The sequence below is a fragment of the Lepisma saccharinum genome, chromosome 7 (assembly GCF_977018435.1).
Source record: "Lepisma saccharinum chromosome 7, izLepSacc3.1, whole genome shotgun sequence".
Taxonomy (NCBI): domain Eukaryota; kingdom Metazoa; phylum Arthropoda; class Insecta; order Zygentoma; family Lepismatidae; genus Lepisma; species Lepisma saccharinum.
This window is the reverse complement of record NC_139235.1, coordinates 67,401,912-67,429,140: the sequence shown is the minus strand read 5'-3', so window position 1 is coordinate 67,429,140 and position 27,229 is coordinate 67,401,912. Positions and strand designations below refer to the sequence as shown.

At 36.4% G+C, this 27,229-nt stretch overlaps 2 protein-coding genes across 2 annotated transcripts in view; one reads left to right on the top strand and one right to left on the bottom strand.

Annotated features, from left to right (window-relative positions):
• Window positions 1–1,252: 1,252 nt before the first annotated feature.
• ATPsynF (ATP synthase, subunit F) lies at window positions 1,253–15,205 on the top strand. The gene is made up of 4 exons (XM_083125928.1): window positions 1,253–1,410; window positions 10,125–10,223; window positions 11,645–11,761; window positions 15,035–15,205. The coding sequence occupies exons 1-4, from the start codon at window positions 1,332–1,334 to the stop codon at window positions 15,064–15,066; spliced, it is 327 nt and encodes a 108-aa protein (XP_082982054.1). The 5' UTR covers window positions 1,253–1,331; the 3' UTR covers window positions 15,067–15,205.
• Window positions 15,206–18,350: 3,145 nt separating this feature from the next.
• The window catches only part of LOC145989891 (ras-related protein Rac1), an 88,116-nt gene continuing 79,237 nt past the window's right edge, over window positions 18,351–27,229 (bottom strand). The window contains exon 6 of the mRNA XM_083125370.1: window positions 18,351–26,362. Within this exon, the coding sequence (XP_082981496.1) occupies window positions 26,207–26,362 (156 nt within the window). The 3' untranslated portion in view covers window positions 18,351–26,206. The remainder of the gene's footprint in view (window positions 26,363–27,229) is intronic.

Genomic DNA, 27,229 nt, shown 5'->3' with positions numbered 1-27,229 from the left:
AAACTAATCGCGGCGATGATAATGATGATTGCATGAAACGACAAGGGGAACCCCACAAAACTTTCTTAGTGCCATCGACATGAGTGTAAGGCAACTTTCAAACCAATGGGACAAGCGACACGGGATGTTCACACTGTCACACTAGTGACACACACTTCCAGATTGTAAAATAGCATTCATTGCACATGAGGGTCCCAACTAATTGACAAGCGACATGGTGCCTTCAGTCTATTAGCAAGCGTTGCTTGCGAACAACAGATAAGCGACACGATAAATCGCACATTACAACAACAGATCTAGGCGACACGATAAGCCACACTTGTCGCTTTGTCGCTTCTGCGTCGCTCAAACTGGGCCATTTCCTCAATAGCTTGCAACATGTTGCCGTGGTTTGTTGTTCGCGCATACGCGATGCAATGAGTGGCTTGCTTTAGTGAGATTGCACACCAAAGCGACAAGCGGCACGCGACACTTATCGCTTGAGGTTTTCACCAACCGAACGCTGGCCTGTGCTTTCCGCCATGCCGCTACGATGTGAAATGTTGCTCTTGATTGGCTCCTTCCCAAGCAACATGTGTCACTTCGGTATGAAAGTTGCCTTGGACCGAATGACCCGTGTCGCTTTGGTGTGAAATCCTCGTATCGTTTGTCGCTTTGGTGTAAAATCTCCTTGAGGAAAGGTGGAGTCAGAGCTTTTGTCCCTACGGTTCGAAAGGCTGTATTGATTTCCGACTGCTCGCTTTCAAGCGACATTTGTGGTTTGTCGCCTCGGTATGAAATATCTCTCAGGATACTATTTATATTCTAATAACATAGAAAAATAAACTCTAATACACAGTCCAAGACCTGACGTCCGGAATCACATTGCGATGTTTCTTCTTGTGTTACGCATGCTATTTATTTATTAATTTTATTTTACTTTTCTTTCCAAATTAATGCCATTTCTTGACTGCAAATCACTCCACAAATATAACTGTTTCCATCAATTTACTTACCGCCTTTCTAGAGAAACAAATCTACACAATATATTCCAAAAACTAACTAAGCCGCATTACTTTCATAACAAAATTAGCAGCTGTGTCGATCGCACTGCCATCTACTTGTCATCGTCTCGGGGAACCAGTTTCTTGGGTCGTTTTCCACACTACGTTATTCAAGGCGCTGTAGTTGAGCTATGCGCTACTCTAAAAATACGCCGTTGAGTGCGTGAATGCGACGAGCGAGCAATCTGTGGTGGTGTCGGAGGGTCTCCGTCCCGTCTTTTATAATCTGTGGTCTTCTCCTTGCCCAAGACAGCAAGTGGAGCTGGGTACCATTTTTGCTGCTGAATAATGGGGTTTGGTGAATATCCTGCGGAATATAATCCTAGAGTGCACGGGCCATACGATCCGGCTCGTTATTATGGCAAGCGTAAGTGCTTATATTTTGTTCCGTACATAATGCCTTACGTTCTCTTAGTTTGTGGAGCATTTTTTCTCGGCTGATGGAGCTAATTTGTATTTGATGATTTTTTTCCCAACTTGTTTTTCAATAGTAGCGATACAAATACTGCGTATATTTTGCAGGTTTATTAACCCCTTTTAAACTTATAGATTTATATTCACGTAGAAAATATTATAAATTAAAATTCACACTATTTTGTACGATATAATTTAAACTACAGCTAGTAAAATCTAGCCCACCGTGTATTTGTTACCTTAATAGTCCGTGCAAGCTAAGTTTATACGAATCTCCAACTTTTTACCTCAAAGAAAGAGTATATCAGGATTATAGATATCTAGGGAAGAGTCTGAACGTAGGTTGGCCCCATTCATATTCGGTCTTCTAAAATAAATGAATCTTTGTACCAGTTAGATAAGCCGGAGACACATTTAACTCGTTTATTTTCAAATGAAATTCATTTCTACTTACCTCATATGCATAGCGGAACATTTTTCAACTTTGGATCACTTTTTTTTCCATGAAAAAAGCGTTATTTTTAACATTATAATTATTTATTCGTCTTTGCTAATTCGGCGGGCAAATCTTGACTCACGTTGTCTATCGTCAGCTGATATGCAGTATCGTCAGCTGATGTGCAGTGTTTCCAAACTTAAGAAATCGATAAATGCCGCACAAACTATTCACAAAAGGTTTTTAAGCGAAAATTGATCCATAAACTATTCACGGAAGGTTAGGTTCAGTTAGGTTAGGCAAACATAGAAAATTGAATTGAAAAAAAAAAAACCGCTCACACGTCATCTTGTAAAACTACCGCGTGGTTGTTACACTAACATTTATTAACTGAAAAATCATTGTTATTAACCCACAAACCATTCACGGAAGGTTAGGTTAGGCAAACATAGAAAATTAAATTGGAAAAAAAAATCCCGCTCACACGTCATTTTGTAAAACTACTGCGTGGTTGCTGCACTGACATGAGGTTATGTAATCGAACGCACGGAACATTTGATTCACGTAGTCGTAGGTAATGGTGGCACGAGCTATCGTGCAACGGAGATGCATGAATGACGAAAAATACCTTACTTACGGGCCAAATAAGTTGCTCGATTCGAAAAAACAATTTCCGCGACTGCAGAAAGTCCACAAGAACTCAATTCCGTAAGTTTCTCGTCTTTTCACCTGTAAATTTCAAGAAATGTGTCTCCGGCTTCAAATTTACAGGAGAAATGACGGGAAAGTACTTACGGAATTGAGTTCCTGTGGACTTTTGGAAGCTGGGAATAGTGTTTTTTTCATTCGTACAACTTATTCGGCTGCTAAATAATGTCATTTTCGACATTAATGTATCTCTGTTGCACGATAGTTCGTGCCACCATTACCATCGACTACGTGAATCAAATGTTCGGTGCATTCGAATATGTAACCCCCCTGTCAGTGTAGCAACCATGCGGTAGTTTTACCAGATGACGTGTGAGCGTTCTTTTTTTTTTTAAATTTAATTTTCTATGTTTGCCTAACCTAACCTTCTGTGAATGGTTTGTGGATCAATGTTAGCCTAAAAACCATCAATTTTCGGTTAATAAGTGTTAGTGTAGCAACCACGCGGTAGTTTAACAAGATGACATGTGAGCGTTTTTTTTTTTTTTCCCTCAATTTAATTTTCTGTTTGCCTAACCTAACCTTCCGTGACTGGTTTGTGGATCAATTTTCGCTTAAAACCTTTTGTGAATAGTTTGTGCGGCATTTTTCGGTACATATGTTTGGAAACTGCATATCAGCTGACGATAGACAACATGAGTCAAGATTTGCCCGCATATAGCAACGACCAATAAATACTTGTAATGTGAAAAATTATGCTTTTTTCAGTGAAAAAGAACATAATCCCAAGTTGAAAAAAGTTCCGCTATACATATAAGTTAAGTACAAAGGTAAATAATTCTGAAATAAAAGAGTTAAATGTGTTTTCACTATATCTAACTGGTACCCTACCCCTTTTGTTTTATTGCGATTTCATCATGCTACGAATGCAATTTTTACATGGTTCGATTTCGATGTCAGTCGATTCACACATACTGCAATCTATTAAGGTTCCGATTTACTTCTACATTCATTCCCACACTTCTACGATATTTACTGTCGCTTGTCGACGGAGAATATCTTGTCCATGAGAAGTGCGTCAGGTAATTTTGAAGTTTTTTTTTTTTTTTAACATAAATAACTTTTTCAAGTCCAATAAGTGCTCATTACTTTAAGGAAGGTTGAAATTTCGTGTGACAATGATTTCCAAAATTCTACGGTAATTAGTCTTTGTGCTAGGAGAAATCATAAAACAATCAGAACCGTTACAGAGTATTCTAATTATTAAAAAATTATGCCCTTTTTTTGTATTATAAAATCACAACCTTCTACACGTTATTTTGCAAGTTCTGCACCTGACTGCCAAATTTTAACTGCAGATTCGTGATTAAGAGGTCTAAATTAGGGAGTATGCGAAATATGAACGAAACCGGGGAGTTGTCCGGTATTGTAACGTTATACTGAATTTAGTCTAATTCTCAGCAGAAATATTGGTAACAGTTTCATACATCGAAGACACATTCCTTCATTTTTACAGGAGAAACTTCTTGCGGAAATGAGTTTCTCTTTAGGTTTCCAACATTAGTCGAGGTATAGAGAAAGTGTTTGTTTTCGTGTAAAAAGCATAATGACACCTTGAACTATGTTCCGCAATACACAATTGGTAAGTACAAACCATGTGAAACACAAAATATCCGATTTTAATGTGTCTCCGATCTATGAAACTGGTACAGAGATATTTATATATGCTATTGGGGAAGTATAGAACTTAAGCGACTGAAGTTATTTCTCATTAATATTGTTTCTACGATGATATTGGTTATTTGAAGGTACTCTTATTTTAAGTAACAATTCAGAACATTTAGTCTTATAAAGGTGCATAGGAATATGCTATCTAGGTGTTTTAATCTATATTGCCAACAATGCTGGCTCTCTCCATACCTCAGTACCCTTAAAATCAAGGTACTTGTAATCAATTTTTCTATTCTATTTCAAGCGTCCATTCTATTTTGCACATATTTGGGTATGACCCACCTTATATTTGGCAATGTTTTGAAGCAGTTGTATTCTGGATTACAGCGGTGATATTCATATTTGGTTCATATATCTTTCTGAAAACTGTGTTCTTCAGATATATGTGTTCATCATATGAATTTTTTAGATCTGCGAACCTGGCTAACCAAGAAATTCTTAGGCTCCCAAGAGCATAGTCATAACAATGTGGCATATTGCCATGTCTTGCTAAAACCAGCATCCATGGTGCCTTCATTGAACAGTGGCCCAAAACATGGACTTGAGCCCCTTCTGAAAGTTTGACAAATTACATGCTATACAATGCAATTTTTACAGAGAAAAGTGGCCAGCCATTTTTAAAAAAATGGATCCAAGTTTCGATTGTTTAATTCTGATTTCATCATGGTACAGAAGCATTTTTTTCATGGTTCAATTTCTATTTATATCTGTTAAGACATACTTTGGAATTGTAACGATTACTTACTGCGTGATATAATTCTGGAAGCATTCCTGGTGGTGAATGATGATGAGGTCTTCTCGGGATTTCAACCGGGTGATTTCCGGATAGGTTTCTGAGCTTTCAAGAGCTAACGTCTCTTCTCATCTTCAGGGATTGAAGTGCAGAGAAGTGTCAGGGTGAGGTTATATGTATTTGGTGTGGGAGGGGTCTGGTGTAAGTGGTGGGGCAATCAGGTTCCATCTACTAGTAGACTTATCGCTAACCAAGCTGGGTCCAATTCGAGTTCCGTGTCCCTGTTGAGGTTTTCCTTTTCCCCATGGTTGGCTATTGCTTCGTTATGATTTGGTCCCAGTAATTGGATGACTTAATGATGATTTGTGAGAATGTTCTTTTAATTTCCTTATACTATCATCTTTGCAGCTAGCTATTCGTTTATTGTCATCTTCATTGCTGACTGCTGTTGCCATCTTGGTTATGTGTGTGGTGCAAAGGTTTTTTTTTAAGTTAGGCGAGTCAGGTTTAGGACCTAGTATCCAAATGACGTCTTTAAATACTTTCATGGTTAGGTTAGGCAGGTCAGGTTTAGGGCTCTTAGCATTACAATAATTTCCCTAAATGCTTCCAACATCTCATAATGTTGGTGCTGGTCTCAAATTTGACACCCCTCTGAGACTTGTGCCAGCAGTAGTCTGTGGAATGCCTTGTCGATGGGAAGCGGGGATATTTGTGTAAGGTACTTTTTACATCTTCTTTTTGCCTATAAATAGGACTTCCTAGAACTTCAAACGGTGCTAGTTACTTTCAGAAAACTTCCAATTTACTTTCACAATCATTTCCACTATTCTGCAATACTTTCTCCTTATTCCATGAACGAAAGATGCCTTGATGGGAAGCCCGCATGCTTGTGTAAGGTGCTTTACATGGTAACTCCAAATTTACTGTGACAATCATTTCTACAATTCTGCAATACTTCGTCTTTCTCCTATGAAATTTTGAAAAGCTCATTAAATATTTGGAACAGTTACCAAAAGTAGATTTTGGGGTTATTGAATTACAAAAATGTGATTGACCTTTAGTTTTTTCTCGTTGTACATAGGAATGTAACTGAATCCACCCACAAATGTTGTGTTGTATGTGTATTAGGGTGTATCGAAAAAAACTTTTTTTCAAAATGTTAAGGTGGCTAGTGCGGACAAGTGGCCATTTGTGACCAAAAACATGTCTGTTTTTTTTCAGATTTTTTGGAGGTCTTTTAGGTGGCGCGCATCGACCATGAAGTTTTGATAGTGATTTGGTTATGCAACAGGCACAACAATTTCACAAAAATGTCATTATTAGGCTATTTCATGTATTATTTTCTGCATTATGGTCATTTATTGTTTTGTTTATGGCAAATATGTTACATTCGTGCCTTAGGGGTGGTTTCCTATGCTGTTTACGTATGCTTTTGCTCAAAAATTGTCAATTTGAGGCTAAAAACTCCATTTTTTCTATTGATGGTTTCCAATTGGTTTTGACTGTGTTTTATTCGAAAGTTTTCCGATATAAAAGACTAAATAAAAAATTTTGACTTTCTAATTGCTAACAGTTCCTCAATTACTGTCCAGCGCTTCGCTTATTTTCATAGCTTATTATGCTTTGAAAATAACCCAGAGCTCACCACGAGGAGGTGGCTGGACTGCGAGCTCCACCTATTTTGGCAAACATAATTTTACTAAGGGGCAGGCCAAGATTTTCTTCTAGTTTTCTCCTTGAACTTTATAGTCACTTTTTGTTCGAAATGTCGGCATATGTTCTCTAGATTCCAATTTCGCTTTGATGTAGCCATCAGCCGAAAATGGAAGAAGCAGCCTCTGTGATAATTTTCACAAGTCGCTCCACTCCTTGTGTGTGCAAGGGGAAGTCTTGAATTTCCGCTATTTTTTGTTATTGGTCAACGGAGGCTCGTGGAGGGAGCACGAAGCCCAATCAACCATATCATAGTATTGGTCTGCATTAAAATTGATGGTTGGTAAAACAAAAGTGCGAATTCTTTTGCCTTTTTTCAATCCTCTTGCTTTCTTAATTCTTTTTTTCCAACCAAGACTTCTTATTTCTGGGTTTTGGTCGGTTATTAAAGCCAGCAGGAGATTTTCAGGATGGGCGAAGAATGCGTTTTGTTGAATGACCCTATGGATCAGATCTCGCAAGTGGTATGGGAGAAATCAGGACAAGTGGATCAAATTCTAGAGGTGTCGGGCTCCGTCAGTTATCGATGGTTCCTTCTTGATCCCAAACCACACCGGTGCATACACCTTCATTATGTAGTATGTGTGGTTTGGGATCAAGAAGGAACCATCGATAACTGACGGAGCCCGACACCTCTAGAATTTGATCTACTTGTCCCGATTTGTAATGAACTAGACACGTGAGTGCAGATTGAGTCAAGATGTGCAGCAAACTAGATGGAGCGGTAATGGGTCAGATTGTTTTGTGATTTAGAGTTTTGGCGATCATTGTCACATGAAATTTGAACCTTTATTTATGTTGGGAAAAAAACTTAAACATTACCTTACGCATGCATGTGCACTCCCCATGGACAAGAAATTCTCCATTGACAGAAGCTACAGCAAGTATCACAGAATATTGGGAATGAATGTAGAAGTAATTTGGAACCTTCCTGGGTAAAATTCTTATCTCCACAAAACATATTTCTTCAATTTTACAGGAGAAAGTACTTGCGGAACAGAGTTTCTGTAGACGTTAGGAAGGTTGTGGAAGTGTTTTCTCCCTTCGTTCATTTATCTGGCCGGTAAGTCATGTATTTTTGACGTTAATGTCTCTCCGATGCACAAAACCTCTTGCCTCCATTACCTTCGACTACGTGAATCTAATGTTCCGTGCGTTTCATGACGTAACCCCTGGTTAGTGTTTCCAACCACGTGGTTTTGTAACTAAATATCTAGAATTTTCCTGATGTTGAATAACAATGTTAACTATGTTTGCCTTACCTAAGCTAACCTAATCTTGCCGTGCATGGTTCGTGAGGTTATTGAATGGTTTTTGGGGCTATCCGTGCATGGTTCGTGGGGTTATTTAATGGTTTTTGGGGCTATACGTTCATGGTTCGTGGGGTTATTGAATGGTTTTTGGGGCTATTTGTGCATGGTTCGGTGAAGAAGGTTGGAAACACTGCACACCATAGATGATCGACAGCGCTAGTCAACCTGTGGCCGCCATATTGCGTCTTACGGAATCGTAAAAACAACTAACAATAATTACTCGATATGTCGAAAATAGATAATATTTTCGTTTAAAAAGGAAAATCCCATCTTCAACAATGTTTTGCGATGCAGAATAGGTAAGTACGAATATTAACAATTAGGGAATAGGTTAGAGACGTTTCTCGGAGATTGGAATTTTAATCCTTCCTGAAACTAATCAGCACAATTTTCATTTTGAAAAAGTCTAATTTATGGTTAAAATAAGAGGTTAGAGGTACCTTGAGCAAAACTCCCTATTTTGCATGCTTGATACATTACACAGACTACCACCTAACCTAACTACGAAAGCATTTAGTTATATTATTTTAATGCTACGAGAACCAAACCTTACCTGACTAACTTAGCCATGAAAACATTTAACGTTTTACTAAAATTCTAAGGGAACTACATGTGACCTAACCTGGTGTTAGTAACATTCTAAGGGAACTAAATGTGACTTAACCTAACTACGAAAGCATGAACATTTTGGCGGCAAGAATTACATAGAAGTATATGGAAGGAAAAAAGAAACGGTCTCAAGGAAACACACAGTAAGTAATCGCAAAAAAACTCTCCAGCATGTGTTAAAAGACGTAAATCGAAATCGAACCATGTAAAAAATGCATACCTAACATGATGAAATCGCAATAAAACAAAAAGGCTTGGGCCAATGAAGCTAATATAGAATTTTGTGCAGCCATAACTGACTGAATCTCTCCACCAAACAGTACCTCAGTCTAGTTTCCTGCACTCTTTGGTGCTACGTGCAGTGCTGGCTGGCGCAAGGAAATTGTTTTTCAACCAAGTATATGCTGTGTGCAAGAATAGTGGTGTTCAAGTTCAGAAAATTCAACAAATGCATATTTGCTGTTGTCAGTGTTTATTTGATTTGTTAGCATATACCACATGACCCTGTACGCACTGTACACTGCTCAAGAATGTAGTACAACAAGTGTAGTCACTAAATGCACTCATGTGACAACAGGTAGATTAATTTTTTCTATTTTTTAGGTTTACCCCCCTGCCCCAACTTCGTTAAAAAGTTTGTTATAACTTTGAGATGTAGTCCGGGGGGAAGGGTAACCTTATATATTAGATGCCAACAAGTAAAGGAGGGGGTAAGGTTGCTCTTTATACTTCTTTTAATGCTATTCAATTTTAAACAATCGACAGTAACACAGTGAACAATTTGTTTGGTTAGTTTTAGCTGATCAGATGTGTAGAGATATTATTTTAGACGTCCAAGGGAGATACAGTAATAGAGCCTGGAATTGTACAGGGTGGCCACAAAGTGGGTGTACCCCTGGTTTTTTGTCGGAGAATATATTTAATTATTGTGGATTTGCAATTGTTCGACCATGATGAAACACATGAAACTTGATTTCAAAGTGCAAGCCGTCCCGTCCTTGTCACGTTAATCAAGTCTCTGATGCTGATAGGACGTGACGCCGGAATATCTCCGCAAAACATCTGCAGGACATGACACAGAATTCAGCAGTGCGACAATCATAATGGTCTCCATACCGATGTCCTCGACAAGTGAACTATCAGGTACGTGATCACATCGCTATAAGAACAACCACCACTAGTATCGGAAAAGGGGTGTGTGTGCCCACTTTGTGACCACCCTGTACATTGGTCATAAAACTATTATCACATTAGTGCATATCCTGTATGTAATAAAACCATTTCATGTTCTAGCTGGAAAGAGCTCAAATAATTTTCTACCTTTTCAAAAGTGAGTGGCCATAATTTTAAAATGTGGCTGCCCACTCTTGACTAGTGCAATAAATTTATTTTCAAGAGAATTTGTCATCAGTTTGGTATCTTATAGTATGATGCGGCTGCTTCTTATATCTTAACATTTAAATTTTCACATTTTGTTTTAGCTGATATCCCGCTTGCCCAAGTGAAGGTGGGTGAACTAGGTGCATGGTTTGGGAGAAGAAGCAAGAGCCCACAGGCCATGGTAGCTGCAATAAGTCGAGGTTAGTTTTAAATATCAACAGATTTTTAAATGTCACTTTTCAAATTCAGTGCAGTTATTCTTTATTAAGGCTCGCCAGGACTTTTGGCTGACGCAAAAGCAGCTTTTTTCAAATTTTCTTCTCCTTTCATAAAACTGGTGATCTCCTTTCATAAAACTGGTGATTTTCCAAAATTCGAAAAATTATATCTGCTTAGAATTTCTTCTAGAGCATTCACGTTAATCTTCATGTGGTTTCCTTTACTAGATTTTCTCAATAATTTTGTGATTACCTAAGTCTATTAGAGTAATCATAATATCTAGACAAGAGCGATTTTGGAATATCGTAGCACTAATTTGAAACTAGAGGAAAATTTGAAAAGAACAGCCAAAGTTCCAGCCGAGCCTTGATGACAAAGTTTGTCCTGTTCATCCCAATGGATATATGAACTACATAATAAAACACAAAATAATCAAAAGAAACACCACACACAGGTGAAAACAGAAGCTCACACAACAAAATTACAAAAAGGGTACACACATGAGTAGACATGAGTGTGCTTGGTGTCTTCTTAATTTGTATTAATGATGATATAAAAACATGTTTTAATGTGTAAGGACAAAATATAGTCAAGGATTGGTGAATGTAGGGGGGAAATTAAAGAGGCAGAATAAGAATGGTTGTTTTTATGAAGTTAGTTCAGAAGCAAGAATGTGATGGTAACTGCTAGCTCATTCAACCCTGATGGCTCAGTGGTAGCATCGTTGCCTTGTAATCAAGGAGTCCTGGCTTCGATATCTGGTGGAGGCACATAGTGGTTCGGATCCCACTTTAAATTGTAAGTCCAGTCTCAATTAGCCTTACTGTGCATAAAGTCGACTTTCAAGTTATGATTAGTGAGGGATGTTATGGATGCAGGAAGTTAATTTCATACCCTTCATTTCAAAAAGTACTCGAGTGTGCTTTGGAAACTCAAGTTTTGATTTTCCCATTATTTCAATTTCCAGAACAAGTTTTCTGGTGTTTGTTTGTAAAAGACTATGAATAAAACAACACAGGTAAAGTTTTCGGTGTCTGAAAATACATTGATATGCACTAGTAATCATACATTACAAATGGTTTGTATGGTCACATACTGAAAGTCAGACGTAAAAAGCTGACGTATAATATGAAAAATCCATTTTATTTTGATGACTTCTCATGAGAAAAAATTCAGTCATGAATCCAGTTCTGAAATCTTGATTCAAATCAATGAATTTGTTGATAAAGTAACCAAAATTGAAGAAATTACCAAATATATGTGTAATATATGTTTGACTTCTAAATATTTACTAAATGCTTTACAAGATTAACTTCTTTTGTTTGCACCTAAATTATAGTGTAGTCTAGAATAATTCCCCTTTATTGTTGATTATAATAACATTTTGATTGTATTGTCGCAGCTTGGTGGAGATGGCAACATAAGTATTGTCAGGCGAAGAGGACTGGAGTTGCTCCATTCATGCAGATAGCAGTTGGATCCATGTTTTTCTTCTATTTCATTAACTATGGAAAGATTAGTAAGTATCTGAATATACTACCCACGTGTGTGAATTAGAGACTTTGGTATATAGTCTGTGGCAGAATAGTGAGCAGTTTGATGGATGCTAGGTTGAACTTTGTAGTTAAAAATTCATTGTCTGCACCGACCTATGTGCCAGAGTGGTTACGATAGCATGATAACACCATTAAGCCTTGTTTCCATGATTATGAAAAACTAAATATGCTGACCAAGACAGTACTTTATTTTATTAAAAACATAAACTAAACGTAACGTTTCAACCTTCTAGCAAGGTCTTCTTCAGACTCTGTATCAAGTACAACTGTCACAAGATACAAAAAGAGGGCATTATATATACACAAACATTACTCCCTCCAGACTATTAGAAAGTTGAAGAAGTACGTGTCTATTGCCTAAACTAGCATCCACAGAACTTCAGGTACTGCAAGTTTTGAACCTCGGGACAAGGATTCAAAAATGTATGGTTGTGTATATTGTGTATGTTGCTGAGAATCGCCTTAAAAGCACAAACTATACCTATACAATGTATAGACCCAACCAAAAAGTTTTTTAACTGAAGTCAGGCTGCTGAAAAAGTATTTTAAATGTCAACATCGGAATAGAAAAGTGGGGAAAATAATTAAAATTACTAATTTTTTTTTTAAAGAAAATGAAGTCCAAAAGGGGATTTATGACCACCATAACATCATCCTTTTCCAGATTGTATTGGTTTCTTTTTCATCTCTGTTCTATCTATTAATTGCGAAAGTGAGGACTGATCTACTATAACATTAGATGCAAATCGTGCTTAATTTTCGAAGTGAAACTTCATAGAAGATATTTGCACAAGTGGATAGATAAATAAAATTCAGGTTTCGTGCTAAATTATCACTTCCATGAAATAGTCAAATTCTTTCTTCTGTTTTGAAACAATGCTGAAATCTATGCATTTTGGTGTCTGTGGGGTTTGTGATGCTTTAAAGCCATAATCAGTTTCTGCCCTAAGTTCACTCAAACTAAATCCACATATTTATTAATTAAACACTACAGACAAATGCCCAGTTACAGTGAACATGCACAGTAGTTTTTGTGGACATAAAACTTTTAAATACTTGGTACATTTTATTTTTTGAAGTCTAAAACACAAGAATGGTGTATTTTCGCAGTATTTTTTTTGTTTTTTTGGGGCGAAACCCCATTTTTTAAAAAAAGTATTTTCAGGGGATTTCCCCCCTTACCCCCTCCTTATATACGCCGAATGTGCATAAATTATATATCGTTTAAATCTGTGATTCATTCTGCGTACAATGGTATATCTTTCATATCTCTAGGGCATTTAGTTTATGAGCTATAGTCATTTCAAGGTACCGCTGCATTTTGAAGCTTGAATCATTTGGGGGTACAACTCAAGTTACATTGGTCATATGATAATAATGCAAATATTTTTGTGTTCCTTACATATCAGCGATCATTTCCATGTGCATGTCGACACTGTCATGTACTTTTTTCTTGGGGGGAGGGTGGGGGAACCATTTTTTTTTCCGAAATTTTGGAATTTTGAGAGTTAGCCCCCTTCCCCCACCACATATATGCCAAATTTGCATAAATTTCATATAGTCTGAATCTCTGGTTCATTCCGCATACAACGGTATATCACTCATCTCTCTAGGGCAATTAGTCTCCGATCTACACTCATTTAATTGAAACTCTGCATTTTGCTCAAAATCGGCTTGGGACTGAGAGGCTTACTTATGAAAATATCCTTGGGACTCAAAAGGTTAAATCCTGTCTTCATGATGAGTAGTCTATGTTCAGTACTTAACTTGGCACTTCTATGTACCCTAACATCCTGTACTGAATATCTCATTGCCCTAGTGTATGTAAAGTAATCTATTGTACTTCTGGCTCCTCTATTTCCAGCTTCAAAAGTTATATTATGAATCTGCTTGTGGGGGAAGAATGTATTCCCGATGAGCAAGTTATTATCTATGCAAAACTTTATCATTCACTCTCCATTTGTATTTGCAGTTCTTTCAGCTCCATGTCTTCCGATACTCCCATGTTCTCTTTCTTCATTTCCTATCATCCTATTCCAGTCTCCCATTATCACAATATGCCTTACACTATCTCTGGCTTTATCCACTGTCTCTTGGAGATTTGTATAAGACTGGTATTTTTCAAATTCTTCTGCATCTTTGGTTGGGGCATATATTTTTTCTTCTAGATCTAAATTTACTCTTATTATTCTGGAGCTCAGCTCACTGGTTCCCAGTCTATATCTCTTGCTCTATAATTTGCTTTTAATCCTGAGTAGAAAAGTGCATAATTCTTATCCAGAATCATCTCTCCATTTCCCTTTTTCTTAAGTTTCAGTAACTCCTAGTACCTTAATTTTATATTTCCCCATTTCTCCAACTATTTCAGTTTCTGCCTGTTAAAGAAGTAATAATATTCCATGTTCCAAACGTCGTTGTCCTTTCCTTGCCTTGTTGCCTCCAATGAATCCTTCCACGTTCTTTCCTTTGATTTCTCTGAATATTTGTTGTTTCACTCTGGGTGGGTTATTGGCCCTACACCAGGCTTGCCTAAAGAAGGGGCTGTCTCCTCTTGGCCTCTAGGCTTGCCAGATTTTCTTTAGGGGTTTATTCCCCATGCCCCGGAAGAACACTCTTCCATCTGCAAGGCAGCAGATCCTCACTTTTAAACTCTAGTGAGATTGAGTTACCTCTTCTGCCATTCGTGCTGAGAGAATTTCTTCTCCACCACTTTCGCCATTGAGGTCTTCACCGTAACCCTGGCTAGGGGCCCTTGCAAGGTACTACCATCTGGAGCCAGGTCGACCAAGGTTTCTTGTTAAAAAAAATAATACACACTAGGTTCCTCTGCCTCCTCAGCTGTTGAGTTGACCAGTTTAAATGACCCAAAAGGACAAAATACATTGGTCTGGAGACTGCGTTGGCCACTCAACGGAACCACGGTAATTGATCGATGTACCAGGAAACTGGACATTCAACCATTCGCAGACAATTAAGGAGACAAGCAAAACTTCCTATATAACCTGACTTTTGACCCACCCTGTATTTCAGAGTAATATTAGTGGAAACTTAGGATTGCTTATTACCAATTTACTAATCAGAGCAAGTAATATTTGTTGACTAATGTCCATCACTGATCATTACCAGCCACAATTAACTGAATAGACTTATAAGTGAATTTCTTTGTGGTCAGACCAAGTGTATGTAGATAAGCACATTGCTACCATTAAAATTATCATCTCCTTTTTTTTTTTCAGAGAAGCACAGGAACTACAGATACCATTGGTAATGCAGATGCACTGCAAGTTGGAAACCCTGCCTACTGCGGTTTATTAGTCGAGGATAAATGTTGAAGGAGAAATATGTATGTATCTTTATGGAATTTTCATGTATATAGTCATGCAGACTAATAAAGTTTTTGAAACTTCCTTACTTTTTAAATATTTTGATATGTGTACGGTCATCTTGAGTGGCTGCGGTGGCTCAGTCGGTAACACGTCTGACTACCATGCTAAAGGTCCCGGGTTCGATCCCCGGGCGGTTCAAATCCGGGAACTTTTCTAACGATGGAAGCGGCCCTGGCACCCACCGAGCGTCGAATAACATGGTTACCTGGGGAAACCTGGGGGTTAAAGGCGGTCAGGGGCGTGGTCCTGATCACATCACCCCCACTCACGACCGGATCAAGAAAGTGTGGGGCATTACCCCCACACCCCCTATACGCCTTCATGGCATGGTGCTAAGCACAGGGGAACACTTTACTTTACTTTACATCTTGTTACAGTTACAATAGATAATACCTAACAAAGTTGTTATATATATTTTTCATCATTGGACTGTGCAGCATTGTGATTTAGTTTAGGGTGTGTACACCAAATACATTTGCCTTTTAATCAAGGGCTCCCACATTGAATAACTGGTGGAGGCATCTAGTGCTTTGGATCCCATTTCAAACTGTAGGTCCAGTCCCGATTAGCCTTTCTGTGCATAAAGTGGACCTAATTGAAATCCCTTTTCTTGTATGTAATGTAAGAGTCTATTTTTTTGCCCTAGCATGCTGGGTGCACCCTCCCAATGTATCACATTTGGCTATTTTTTTAATGTAGTGTTTTTTCTGCCACTTTTGTGTAATAGTGACATGAGAATAAATGGTGATTAGACTAAGTGCGGCTGGTCAATGAAAGCTAATTGTAGGTGGCAGCATGATAGTTGTGTCCTCATGCTTTTGATGGCAATTGTTCTCCTATTTCAATACATTTAATCTTAAACATGAGAGATGATCGTCAACAACCGAAAAGATATCGGAACTCAAAAAACTGTAAAATTTGCTGAGTAACAGTATTTGTTTACATCACTTGCAGCTAGGGACGACCCAAATGACATCAAATTTAATGCTCTGTGTGCATAAACATATTTAGCCCATTCAAGTTACACTGCCGTAAATTCTTAGGTTCAGGAAAATTTAATTTTCAGAAACATATGACTTGCTACATAATCTTAACAGTTTACTGAACAAATTTTTATTATTGCTTTACATGAGAAACTCTTACCTTTAGTGAAAATAACATTTGAATAACCATTCCATCGTGCTACATTGTAAAACTTATGGCAACCAAGTGACAAATGAAATCATTTGAGGACACAAGTCTGGTGCTGCCACCGGAAATGTTTGACAATGAACAGCTGCACTGACATCTGGGACACTTGCAAAGAAACATCCATACCAGGATTCAAATCTGGGATTGTCGGGGGTGAGATTGCGAGTCCAACACTCAGCCAAAGTGACATCCAAAAATAAAACAAGCGCATGCCATTCATCAATGCGGCTGTTCATTGCTAAACTTTTCCATTAGAGGCGCCACCCTTGTTGTGTCCCTAAAGAATTTAGTTCGTCATCTGGTTGTCCTAAGCTTTACATTGGAGGGCGATAGGATGGCTATACAAACGTTGTTTTCAACGAAGTAAAAAATTTCTCGTGTAAATCGATAACAAAAAATGTGTGTTTAGCAAGTCATAAGTTTTCAAAAATTACATTCTCCTGAACCTAAGAATTAATATATTAAAGTGCAATGGCAGGGTTACTCAGATGGGCTAAATATAGTATGTTTATGCACAAAGAGCACTAAACTTGATATAATTTTGGTCGTCCCTAGCTGCCATGGGTCTATAACACAAAAATTTAGATTTTTACACTATGCTTTTATGTTTCCTCTTGTTGCAATGTACAGCGGGAGTAGGAATCGTGAGAAACTCACCAAATTAGAAAGAAAAATGTATTAAGTGAGTAAGTTCATGATACCTATCAGTTAACTTAATATTAACATATGTTTTCATTGTATTAAGCAGATATTTCCCCACCATGTTTTCGTCCTCCAACAATTTTAAAATTATAATTCCTGTAAATTAGAAAGCCCTAGAGGTTGCAAAACATGAAACAGAATATAAAATATTTTTTGTAATAACTATTTTCCTTGATAAATGTGTACATATAAAATAGAGAACCATGTTATGAGGAAAAGTATGATATCACGTAAAAAAAAAGGAGTCTGTTAGTAATAACTATAAAAATAGTAGTACAGTCGCATGGAATTATTATGTATTATTCTTTACCAGATTCACAAGAATAAAGCACTTAAATTCTGAAAATTACAAGTGCTGTGCAAATTTTAAGGCTTTTTTTGAGTTCCGATATCTTTTCTGTTGACGATGTTCCGACATAATTTCTGAGGTTAAGATGAAATTAAACTTGCAATTTAATGTAATAGCAGAACGTTAGGCATCAAATTCCCCATGTATTTAATATTTAAATGGGAGAAGAATTGCCCATCAAAAGCATGGGGACACAACAGGGGTGCTTCCACCCATGAGCATACGGAAGGGGGGGGGGGGGCGGTGCCCCCCCCCCTGGAAAACTAAAGTCAACCAAAAATTATATATTTCACACATATAATTTAATTTCAGCCACAATAATGTGTGTTAATTATTGCACGAACATGATAAATTCAAATTTAAGCAATGTTTTTTGAGGGATGAACACTATTCTTGGGGAAAATATGCCATGTTGCCCCCCCCCCCCTGGAAAAAATCCTGTCGACGTCCATGCTGCCACCTACAATAGTTTGCTTTGACCAGGCCCGTTTATGAAACTTTTGTTCAGGCTACTGTATTAACATCATCAATTTTGCAAACTCTCTTATTATTAACATAGATAACTGCAAATCACCAAAATAGGTATTCTGCACACACAATTGTTTACAACAACTTGGTACTGTTGACCTACCTCAGACCCGCAGCAACAGCATGTTTTTTTACTGGGTACAGAGAAAGTACTCTTATCTCTGCTATGACCACCTCAGTGGCTAAGTGGTAATGAAATCACCTCGTAATCAAGAGGTCCTATGTTCAGTACCTGCTGGAGGCACAAAGTACTTGAAAATTCTTTCCGTTGCTTTCCAATTAACACAAAACCAGATTATTATTTTCAAGGTCAAGTAAAATATATTTGATGTAGCAACAATCCATTCAAGTAATTCTAAGAATTTCATTTCAATCTACAAAAAGAATAAAAACAAATTGTTTAATAAAGCATGAAATACATAATTTTTATTTCTGAAAATCTGGTCTTATATACAGACAAAAATGAGAGAGTGGGCTGGTGCTTTTTTGAACTCTGCACTGTACAAATATGGGAAAAAAATCTTTGCAGTAACATATTTACAATTTGTACCAGTCTTTGCTTTGGGTACTACCAACATAAATATAGTTTGTGCGGAATACTGCAGGATGTTTTCAAGGTGACTATTCTCAAAATAAAACTAGGCAGGTGTAAAAACAAAGCAAATAATTTCACAATGAAATATTTCTCCTGTCATCACATTAGAATGGAAGTTCAATTCAAGCTCTCATTGCATCACTTTGCATTTTTATCCACAGCTTCATAATGAATATATGCATTTTAAAGGCATACTTAGGAAATATGATTTATTTATATAAATAAAAAATCTAGTGCATATGTTAGATTTGTAAGTGAATGTTAGTTGTCACTATTGGTGTGCGGGATGCCAAAAAGTCTGTACAGAGATTGGGAAAAAAATCCCACCTTGATTCGGACTTCGGGAAATTACTTCCTGGCCTTTTGGGATCCTGAAGAGTGAGGAAATTCCAAATGGACAGGTTTCAAAGTGGTTAATTCTCGATGTTTTCTGCATTCCATTGTAAATATCTGAAAATTGTCAGTTTTTATTCCAGTGATAAGGGGGATGTAGAATTCGAGATTTTCAGTCAGGAAATTTCAAACATTAAAAGAATTTCCCCATCTGACTAAATAAATTTTGTCCCGCACACCTATAATTATACTTCCGAGCATTGATACTTTCTTTCTCCACGAGTTATAAGAAATGTATCACTATATCAAAAGAACAGATGTTTTAGGTGCACAAGTTAATGACTCTGGGGACTATTTCAAATAAAGCAGCAATAAAAACTAACTACAAACTTTGATGCAATAAGAGCTGTGTTTGGCTAAATATTGTGTATTATTCACTTTGCTCTGTAAACATTAACGCATAACTCTGACTCTTGCATATGTATGATGATGTGAATACAGGGTGAAAGTTTTAAAAATCCTATAAACCTATTTTAAGCACATTCTAAAATATTCCACTATCTTGATCCTGGTGACCCCTCACACCTTGGTATTTTCAACTATTAAATAAAGGTCATTAAATCGGAACTAATTGAACTCCCACCAAATTTTTCCAGTTTCATAATCATAAATTTGTCCTAAAATTATAACATTCTTGTACCCATGAAAATGAGTGGCATTTTATGAATATTATTTTCTGGATACACAGTCATATTCAGTCTACAAAATATTTACATATATTCTCGCTAAGGAACAATAGAATTCTTAGGTGCATTGCCTGAATGTTGAAAGCATCTCGAGAATTAGTGAACACATATTTTGTAAAGAAAGAGAAAATTTCTATTCTTTCAGAGATTCATTAGGAAGTAATTATTGCATAGCTAGCAGGGTGAATAAATCTGAAGTGATACAGAAAAAAGTCCAAAATACATGGTAACTTATATCTACTAACCATTAGGGTTTAATGTGCTTCTTAAATTAGTGGAGTTACAAAACAAAACTATACAGAACTGAAAAACGTACACATAAGAGCACAATATGTTTTTCACCATAATAATATGCAAAATATGTGAAGTTTTTCCCATCTTAGTAGATGCAAGTACCATATACCTTACATATTGACCTGGAAGACATGTAACCTACAAGGGGAACAAAAGTAATGCTCATGATGAAAGAAATCAACATTAAAAACAGTTTTTCTTGCTAAAAAGCCTTTCTCTACATCTAGAAAATATAGCACCAACATTTGGTTAGGTCTCAAATCCTAAATTTGTCCATTACTTCTTTTTATTCACTATTAATATATCGATCCTTTTAAACAAGTAACAAATCATTTCTTTTATCGTCAACAACAAATGATTCTCTCTTCATAAGGATACACATTAATGAAGACAATGAACAAAGCAAGCAACAGTTTAGCGTACACTCTTCTATTTACAGTTAAACTTTTCCCACCAAAGGTTTTTATTTATTTTTGTAGTATGTTACCAATTCAGATTTGCTTACCTAGTGCTGCTTTATTTTTGCACAATATACCTATGATATCTTCATTCTTTTACCCCAGTCTGAAATCTCCAGTTATGCCATATTTTTTTTCACAATACTGTAGGACCTATACAAATGTACTTTTGCATACATTAACATTAGGAAGACATAACTGGAGACCACAAACAATCCAAGATAAAAGGAATAAAGTACTTTTAAGGAACATAGGATTTCATTCAATTCAGATTGACTCAAAATTTTGTTAACTTAGAAGACTGTCAAGACTGGTGCCGGAACAATGTCCTGGAGGAACATTTGAATAATCTGTAGTTATGGCTTCAAAATGGCGGTTGTGCCATTCTGGAGTTAAGCACATCACTAACAGACTATTACGCAAAAACAAATTATGCCAGAAATACCAAATACAATGAATTTAGTGGACGATACGTATGATTTTTATAATAATGTATCACATTGACAAGGTATAGGTTAAGCATGGGACAGATTAATCGATATTGGTTTTGTTATAATATTTATAACACCGTTAAACCTTGTTTCCATGATAACCAAAAACTCAATATGCTGACCAAGGCAGAATTTAATTTTATTTTAAAACAAACTAAAAGTTATGTTTCAACCTTTTAGCAAGGTTTTCTTCAGACTCTGTACCAAATACAAATGAAAATCTATTGTATTTGGTAGTCTGAAGAAGACCTCGCTAGAAGGTTGAAACGTAACGTTTAGTTTATGTTTTAAAATAAAAATAAATTCTGCCTTGGTCAGTATATTGAGTTTTTGATAATATTTATAGATACAAACATATAATCTCCATTCTGTAATTTTTTTTAAAGGTAAATGTGTAATTATAAAGCTTGATTCATCTGATAACATCCATTTACTAAGAAGGTCAATGAACCATGTAGAATTTTATATTGGGAAGGTAAAGTTCCCCGTGCATATAGCACTGTGCCATGAAGGTACATTTAGGGGATGTGTGGGTAGGGCCCCACACATTCTCGATCTTAGGCCACTTTGAGGCTGGGTGAGCCCCAGAGCTCACAAGGCTGGAAAAATTCCAACCTTAGATCACCCTCTCCCAGGAATAGAACCCAGGTCTCCCATGTGGCAGCGAGACACCCTTTATATTAATATCAACCAAAATTTCATATTGGTCCATATTGAGTATGCTTTATGATATTTGATGGATTTTCAAGTCTTCATTTCTGTTTCTTTTGAGGTTTTGGTAATCATCTTGGTGAAGTATGAAAATTAGCGAACCAATACTGTGCTATATAATAAATTCATTAACTATCAGGACTTGCAAAAAACAGTAAAATGCAGTGTTAGGCTCTATGCAGAATTTTAACATTAGTCAAATGAATAAATCCATAGCCTTTCAATGCAAACGGAATACACAAATCCTTGAATGAAATCCTTACACAAATCCTTGAATGAAATCCTATCTTCCTTCCCTCTAACAACTTTTCGAATTAATGCTATTACGTAGAGAGAGACATTTTTTTTAGAACAATCCCACGAGTTACTGTCACCACTAGTAATAATTATTTGTACAGTAAAGACATATAGCCAATTTGTTGTCCTTCACTCCATCATAATATTCGTCCCACAATGCAAGTTTCCTATCACAGAGAAGTACTTTCATTTCTCACATTTTTTTTTCTGCTAAAATATCTACCACCTTCTCACCAGTACTATTGTAATGCAAGTGCCAGAAAAACCAGTGCCATGGAAAAGCTTAAAACATGCAAGTCACACTGTCAAGAGGTTATGCAGTATAGGGGTGGCAATTTCTTGAAGTCAAATAAGGGGTGAGGCAGACTGTTAGGGTCCCACACATTCTTTCATCTTGGCCATGTGGTCAGCACCATGCTCCAGACCCCTTTACCCCCAGCAACCCATTTATTGGAGGCTGGATGAGCCCCAGAGCCACTTATGCAGGGACCAGGCCGGAAAAATCCAACCTTAGATCACATGCCCTGAAAATCGAACGTGGGTCTCATGTGTGGCAGTCAGATGCCCTACTTACTAGACCAGTGCGGCTCCAGAGTGGTAGGGTAGTGCCATAAAATTCATTAAAAATGTCTGCATTTTTGCAAATTGCAAAATTCAACAAGAGTAAAAAGCCAAAACTAAAGCACAGTAATGGCGGTTACCATAAGAAAGTAATGTTACAGCCCCATAAATTGTAATAGCTTATTATTTATGTATCTTTAGGAACAGTGCAGAAATATCTGCACTGTAATGACCATGCATGTACAAATACAGGGTAATCGAAAAGTTACATAACCTTATGGGGAATTGTAGTAATTATGATTTTTTTTTACTATACTTTTGCTTGTTAGGTGGTAGGCAACAGCGAAAACTGCATTATAAGATTATGCTCTTTTTGATCACCCTGTAGGCTATATAATATATGCAGAATGAAAAGCAACAATGGAAAGAACTGGAATTGTCCAACTGCTTTTGACAGTGGTGAACATTTGAGCCTACATTAATTTTGACAGTGCCCTAGAACTTACCTATGACATAAAATTAGCCTACAAAATCAAATCCCTATTGCCACTTTAGTACTGGTGAGAAAAATAAATCCAAGAGGGGATTACTTTACATAAATGCTAATCCCAAATCACATTTACTTGACCACATACATATTGTTTTGCTATGAATAATAAATTTTTCTCAGACTTCAAAGACAAATTTAGTAAAAAATTCTCCTTCTGCCATTTGATACTAAAAAATTGTTTTACCTTCTGTGAATTACAAGTTCAATGCAGTGCTTACGTGAATAAATCATATGTCTACATATAAAGCAAAAAGGTACACAATTTTAATATTAGAAACATAAATTTCCCAATATTACAAAAATACTGGACACAAATAAAATAAAATAGAGGAACGAGAATGTTTTACATTACTATACACATGCAATTTTAAGGTTTTACATTTCAGGAATTGACCACACAGAGAGCTAGAATTTTTCTTTTAGCTCTTGTTCGTAGAAATAACTTTTGTCCCGATATCTAGGTGTTTTTTTTTTGTGACATAGATTATGTAATTATTTTCATTTGAAAGTGGAATATGTATTTAACTTTTTTCAATTCCGTTTAAGTTTTTAAGTCCACTTGTATGCACAGCTAGGCTAATCGAGACTGGACCTACAGTTTAAAGTGGGATCTAAACCACAATATGAGTCAACTAAGAATCAAACCCGGAATCCCTTGAACGACGTTACCACTATGCCATCAGGGAGACCCCGACCCTTTTCTTTTTCAATTCCAATTGTGCAAAATGATTTTCTGAAGACTGGAAGCATTGAAGACTAGACAAGAGGTTCATGACTTGCTGGCAATAGCTTTTTCAGGATTCCTCCAAGTTCTATATATACATACATCAACACCTGATTCCTTTCCAATGACTGGTAAGAAAGTGGATTCCAGTTGATTTAAGCTGGCGAATATACATGCTGGCATTAAGTTTACCATCCTACAAAATTGCTGACTACACTACTGACATGACAACATTAGTTTCAGGTCCACTTTCATGTCAGTAGTGTAGTCAGCAATTTTGTAGGATGGTAAACTTAATGCCAGCATGTATATTCGCCAGCTTAAATCCACTGGAATCCACTTTCTTACCAGTCATTGGAAAGGAATCATGCTGGGTGATTCTCAGTTGATGTATGTACATGTATGCCATGCCATTTTTGTGTATTGATGCATCATAAAACATGAATTCATGTAAACTGCATAGAACCACAAAACTCTCACACGGTGATAGTTTCATTGACGAGCAGTTCAGCATTGATAAGAGCGAGCTTTGCTCCTTGCTTAACATTTCTTCATGCTCTATGTTGTGACATGATCTCTCAACATGGTAATATGTTTACTCTGGTAAGTTATATTCACAGGAGGAGGAAATATCCTTGCAAGACACTAAAAAATGAGAACTGTGAACTTTGTGCGACCTTCATGATAAAGTGGTGTTATCTGTGTACATTCATGCATATTTTATCCAAAGAAGGGCATTATACTAACCAGTACACCACAGAGGTTGGTTGTAACCGACACAGAAATAATTGCGATGCTTTAAACCAAACTCATTTGAGGGCTGCGGTTACCTTTTCGACAAGAGAAGAAAATATTACCATACATACAGGTGTCAATAACTGAAAACTACCCTTTAAAAAAAGGCAACAGTGACAACTACATTGCAGATTTTGTGCAGAAATATTATGAATTAACAAATTTGCATACTTGAATTGTACATATTGGTTGCATTTTACACACACACGCATATTGTTTGAACTCTCTATTATTTCTTTTGAGCTTGATTTGTTGAAAATTCTATTTGCTGACATACTTTCTACCTATGAAGTATCAAGTTGTGTCAAGATTGGTAAAATGGCACATAGTTCAACCTACAGGGCCTTCTCGAACAAGTTTCCTTTCTCGAACTGTTACAAAATTTTCAAAATACTGTGGCCTTAATAATATGAATACATATTTATGAAATAAAGAAGCTCTCTCCTCATCTAATCTAGTTCAAATTTGGTCTGAAAATTACAAAACATTTTAGGCAAACATGAAATGACAGTGCATATGCAAGGAACAAAACAGGTAAGTCAAAAATACATTTCTCATGTTCATTATACATTTTGACTAATTATTCCTGCTTTACTATCGTTAAGACACTACTTGGAACCGAATGAAATAAGCCTACAAATGCTGAACGTTAAGGCCATTAAAAAACTACAGTGTAACTTAACTACCATTCTTTCCTCTATTTTATTTGGCTGATAATTTATTACACTAAAAGGATTAAGACGATTCCACAAGTATGCTAGCATTTATCAACTTATGATTTGTTTCTTAAAAAATAATATTTTAATAATGTTTCTCTATTATAATAATTATCTTTGTAAACTCATGTAATTATCACAAAAGCTATATCGCAATATCAAAACCTATCAGTTTATAGAGCTATAAATTACTGCTGTTATATACTACAAAGAAATTTTTTGCCCGTAAAAGGACATACATTGTTACAAAAATAAGAAATAAATACCATACTCCTTTTTTTCTTCTCTATTCAATTATTTCCACAGAGTAATGACTTAACATTGTGTTAGTGAACTAAACTCTCCTTATAATGATGTAATTTTTCAAGTCATAAAAAGAATTATAATTCAACCCATTCTTTGTGATTAAACAAATATATATCTAACAACAGAAATGTAAAGCATTGTGAGCAAGTTTTGATTTCTCTGTTACCGGAAAATTAAGGCAGGTGTAAAACATAGATATATTTGTATACATAACATTCTATTTTGTACAATGTGATATGAGCAGCTGAAAAGGAGGAAAAATAAAATAAAAATATAGAAACGAACATTAACATTTCTGCTAAACAACAATTATAATTCTTTTAGTATTAATTCCTGTACACAAAGTGAACTGTTCTGATGGTCTGATGACATTTTTCACAATGATCTCTGTACAAAAATTTACTCTTTTACAAAATGTTCAATGCAGTAAACATTACTGCTTCAACACCACCAGCATTTTACTCATACTGTTGACAATATGCTTCTGAACCATTTAACATAATGGTTTCTTTCTCCAATATAAACATATTTTACCATCATTGTTTCGAACAAACAAGTTTTCCTCTTGAAGTATCACTTTATTCAAATCATATCCAGTGATGGGCAGAATTTTTCTTTTGAAAGTTTCCCAACTTCCACTGTTCAATAGTTCAAATGTTCAACCAGTTCAACTATTTACAAAATTCTACATTTCCGTTTAGGTCTTGGTGGCATTACTGGACACAAAACAGCTCGGATTGCCTCATCAAAAACTGTTTTAAGCCCCTTCTGTGTAAGGGCACTGCATTCTAGATATTTAACTGCTCCAATTTCCTTAGCCATTGAAAGGCCCTGCAAAGTGTAATTAGGAAGCATTAATAACAATTGTTCACCAATGAAAATTGAAGTTCTACAATTCTAAATGCAGAATGGATCACTGGACATGGTGTATGCTGTAGTGTATCATCTATATATACTTAAAAATCTTTTACATATGTACCACTGGCATATTCTGAAAATTTGACCTTATTTACCAAAATCCTTATTTATTGTATATTAATTAGTACAGACCGGAAGTTCAGGCATTTATTTAGGTTAAAATAGACAGGCAAAAAGGCACTGTAAGAAAAAAGAGGTACAATAAACTGAAAAACCGGAAAATTCCAGTCCGTCATTTATACCTATAATTTCATTCAAAAAATTAAAATCTATATGGAAATAACATTTTTACCTTTCTTTCTTGTATTGATTGAATACAAGAATCATGTTGTTTTTTTTCCTACATTCATAGCTGTCTGCTTTTTCACAACAGAAACTGGTTTTTCTACTTTGGCAGAAGTATTTGGTCTAGGAATTAATTCGTGCGGTTGTTACGCACACATTGAAGCTGTAGTTCAAACACAAAATACATAAATACCTTAAGAAAAATATTGTCCATCGCGAGCCACCACTTTTGCCCATCTGTCAGGCAAGTTACGGATTCCGTGGCGAAAGAAGTCCTCATCCTTTGAAGCGATCCAGTCAGAGACCCCCATTTTTCGATATCTTCTGAAGAAGTGAACCGCTGTCCAATCAAATCGTTATTCATGCAATCGAACAAGTAGTAGTCCGAAGGAGCAACGTCTGGTGAATACGGCGGGTGGGGTAAAACTTCCCATCCGACATTTTCTAAATAGGTTTTGACCGGTTTTGCGACATGTGGGCGAGCGTTATCATGTT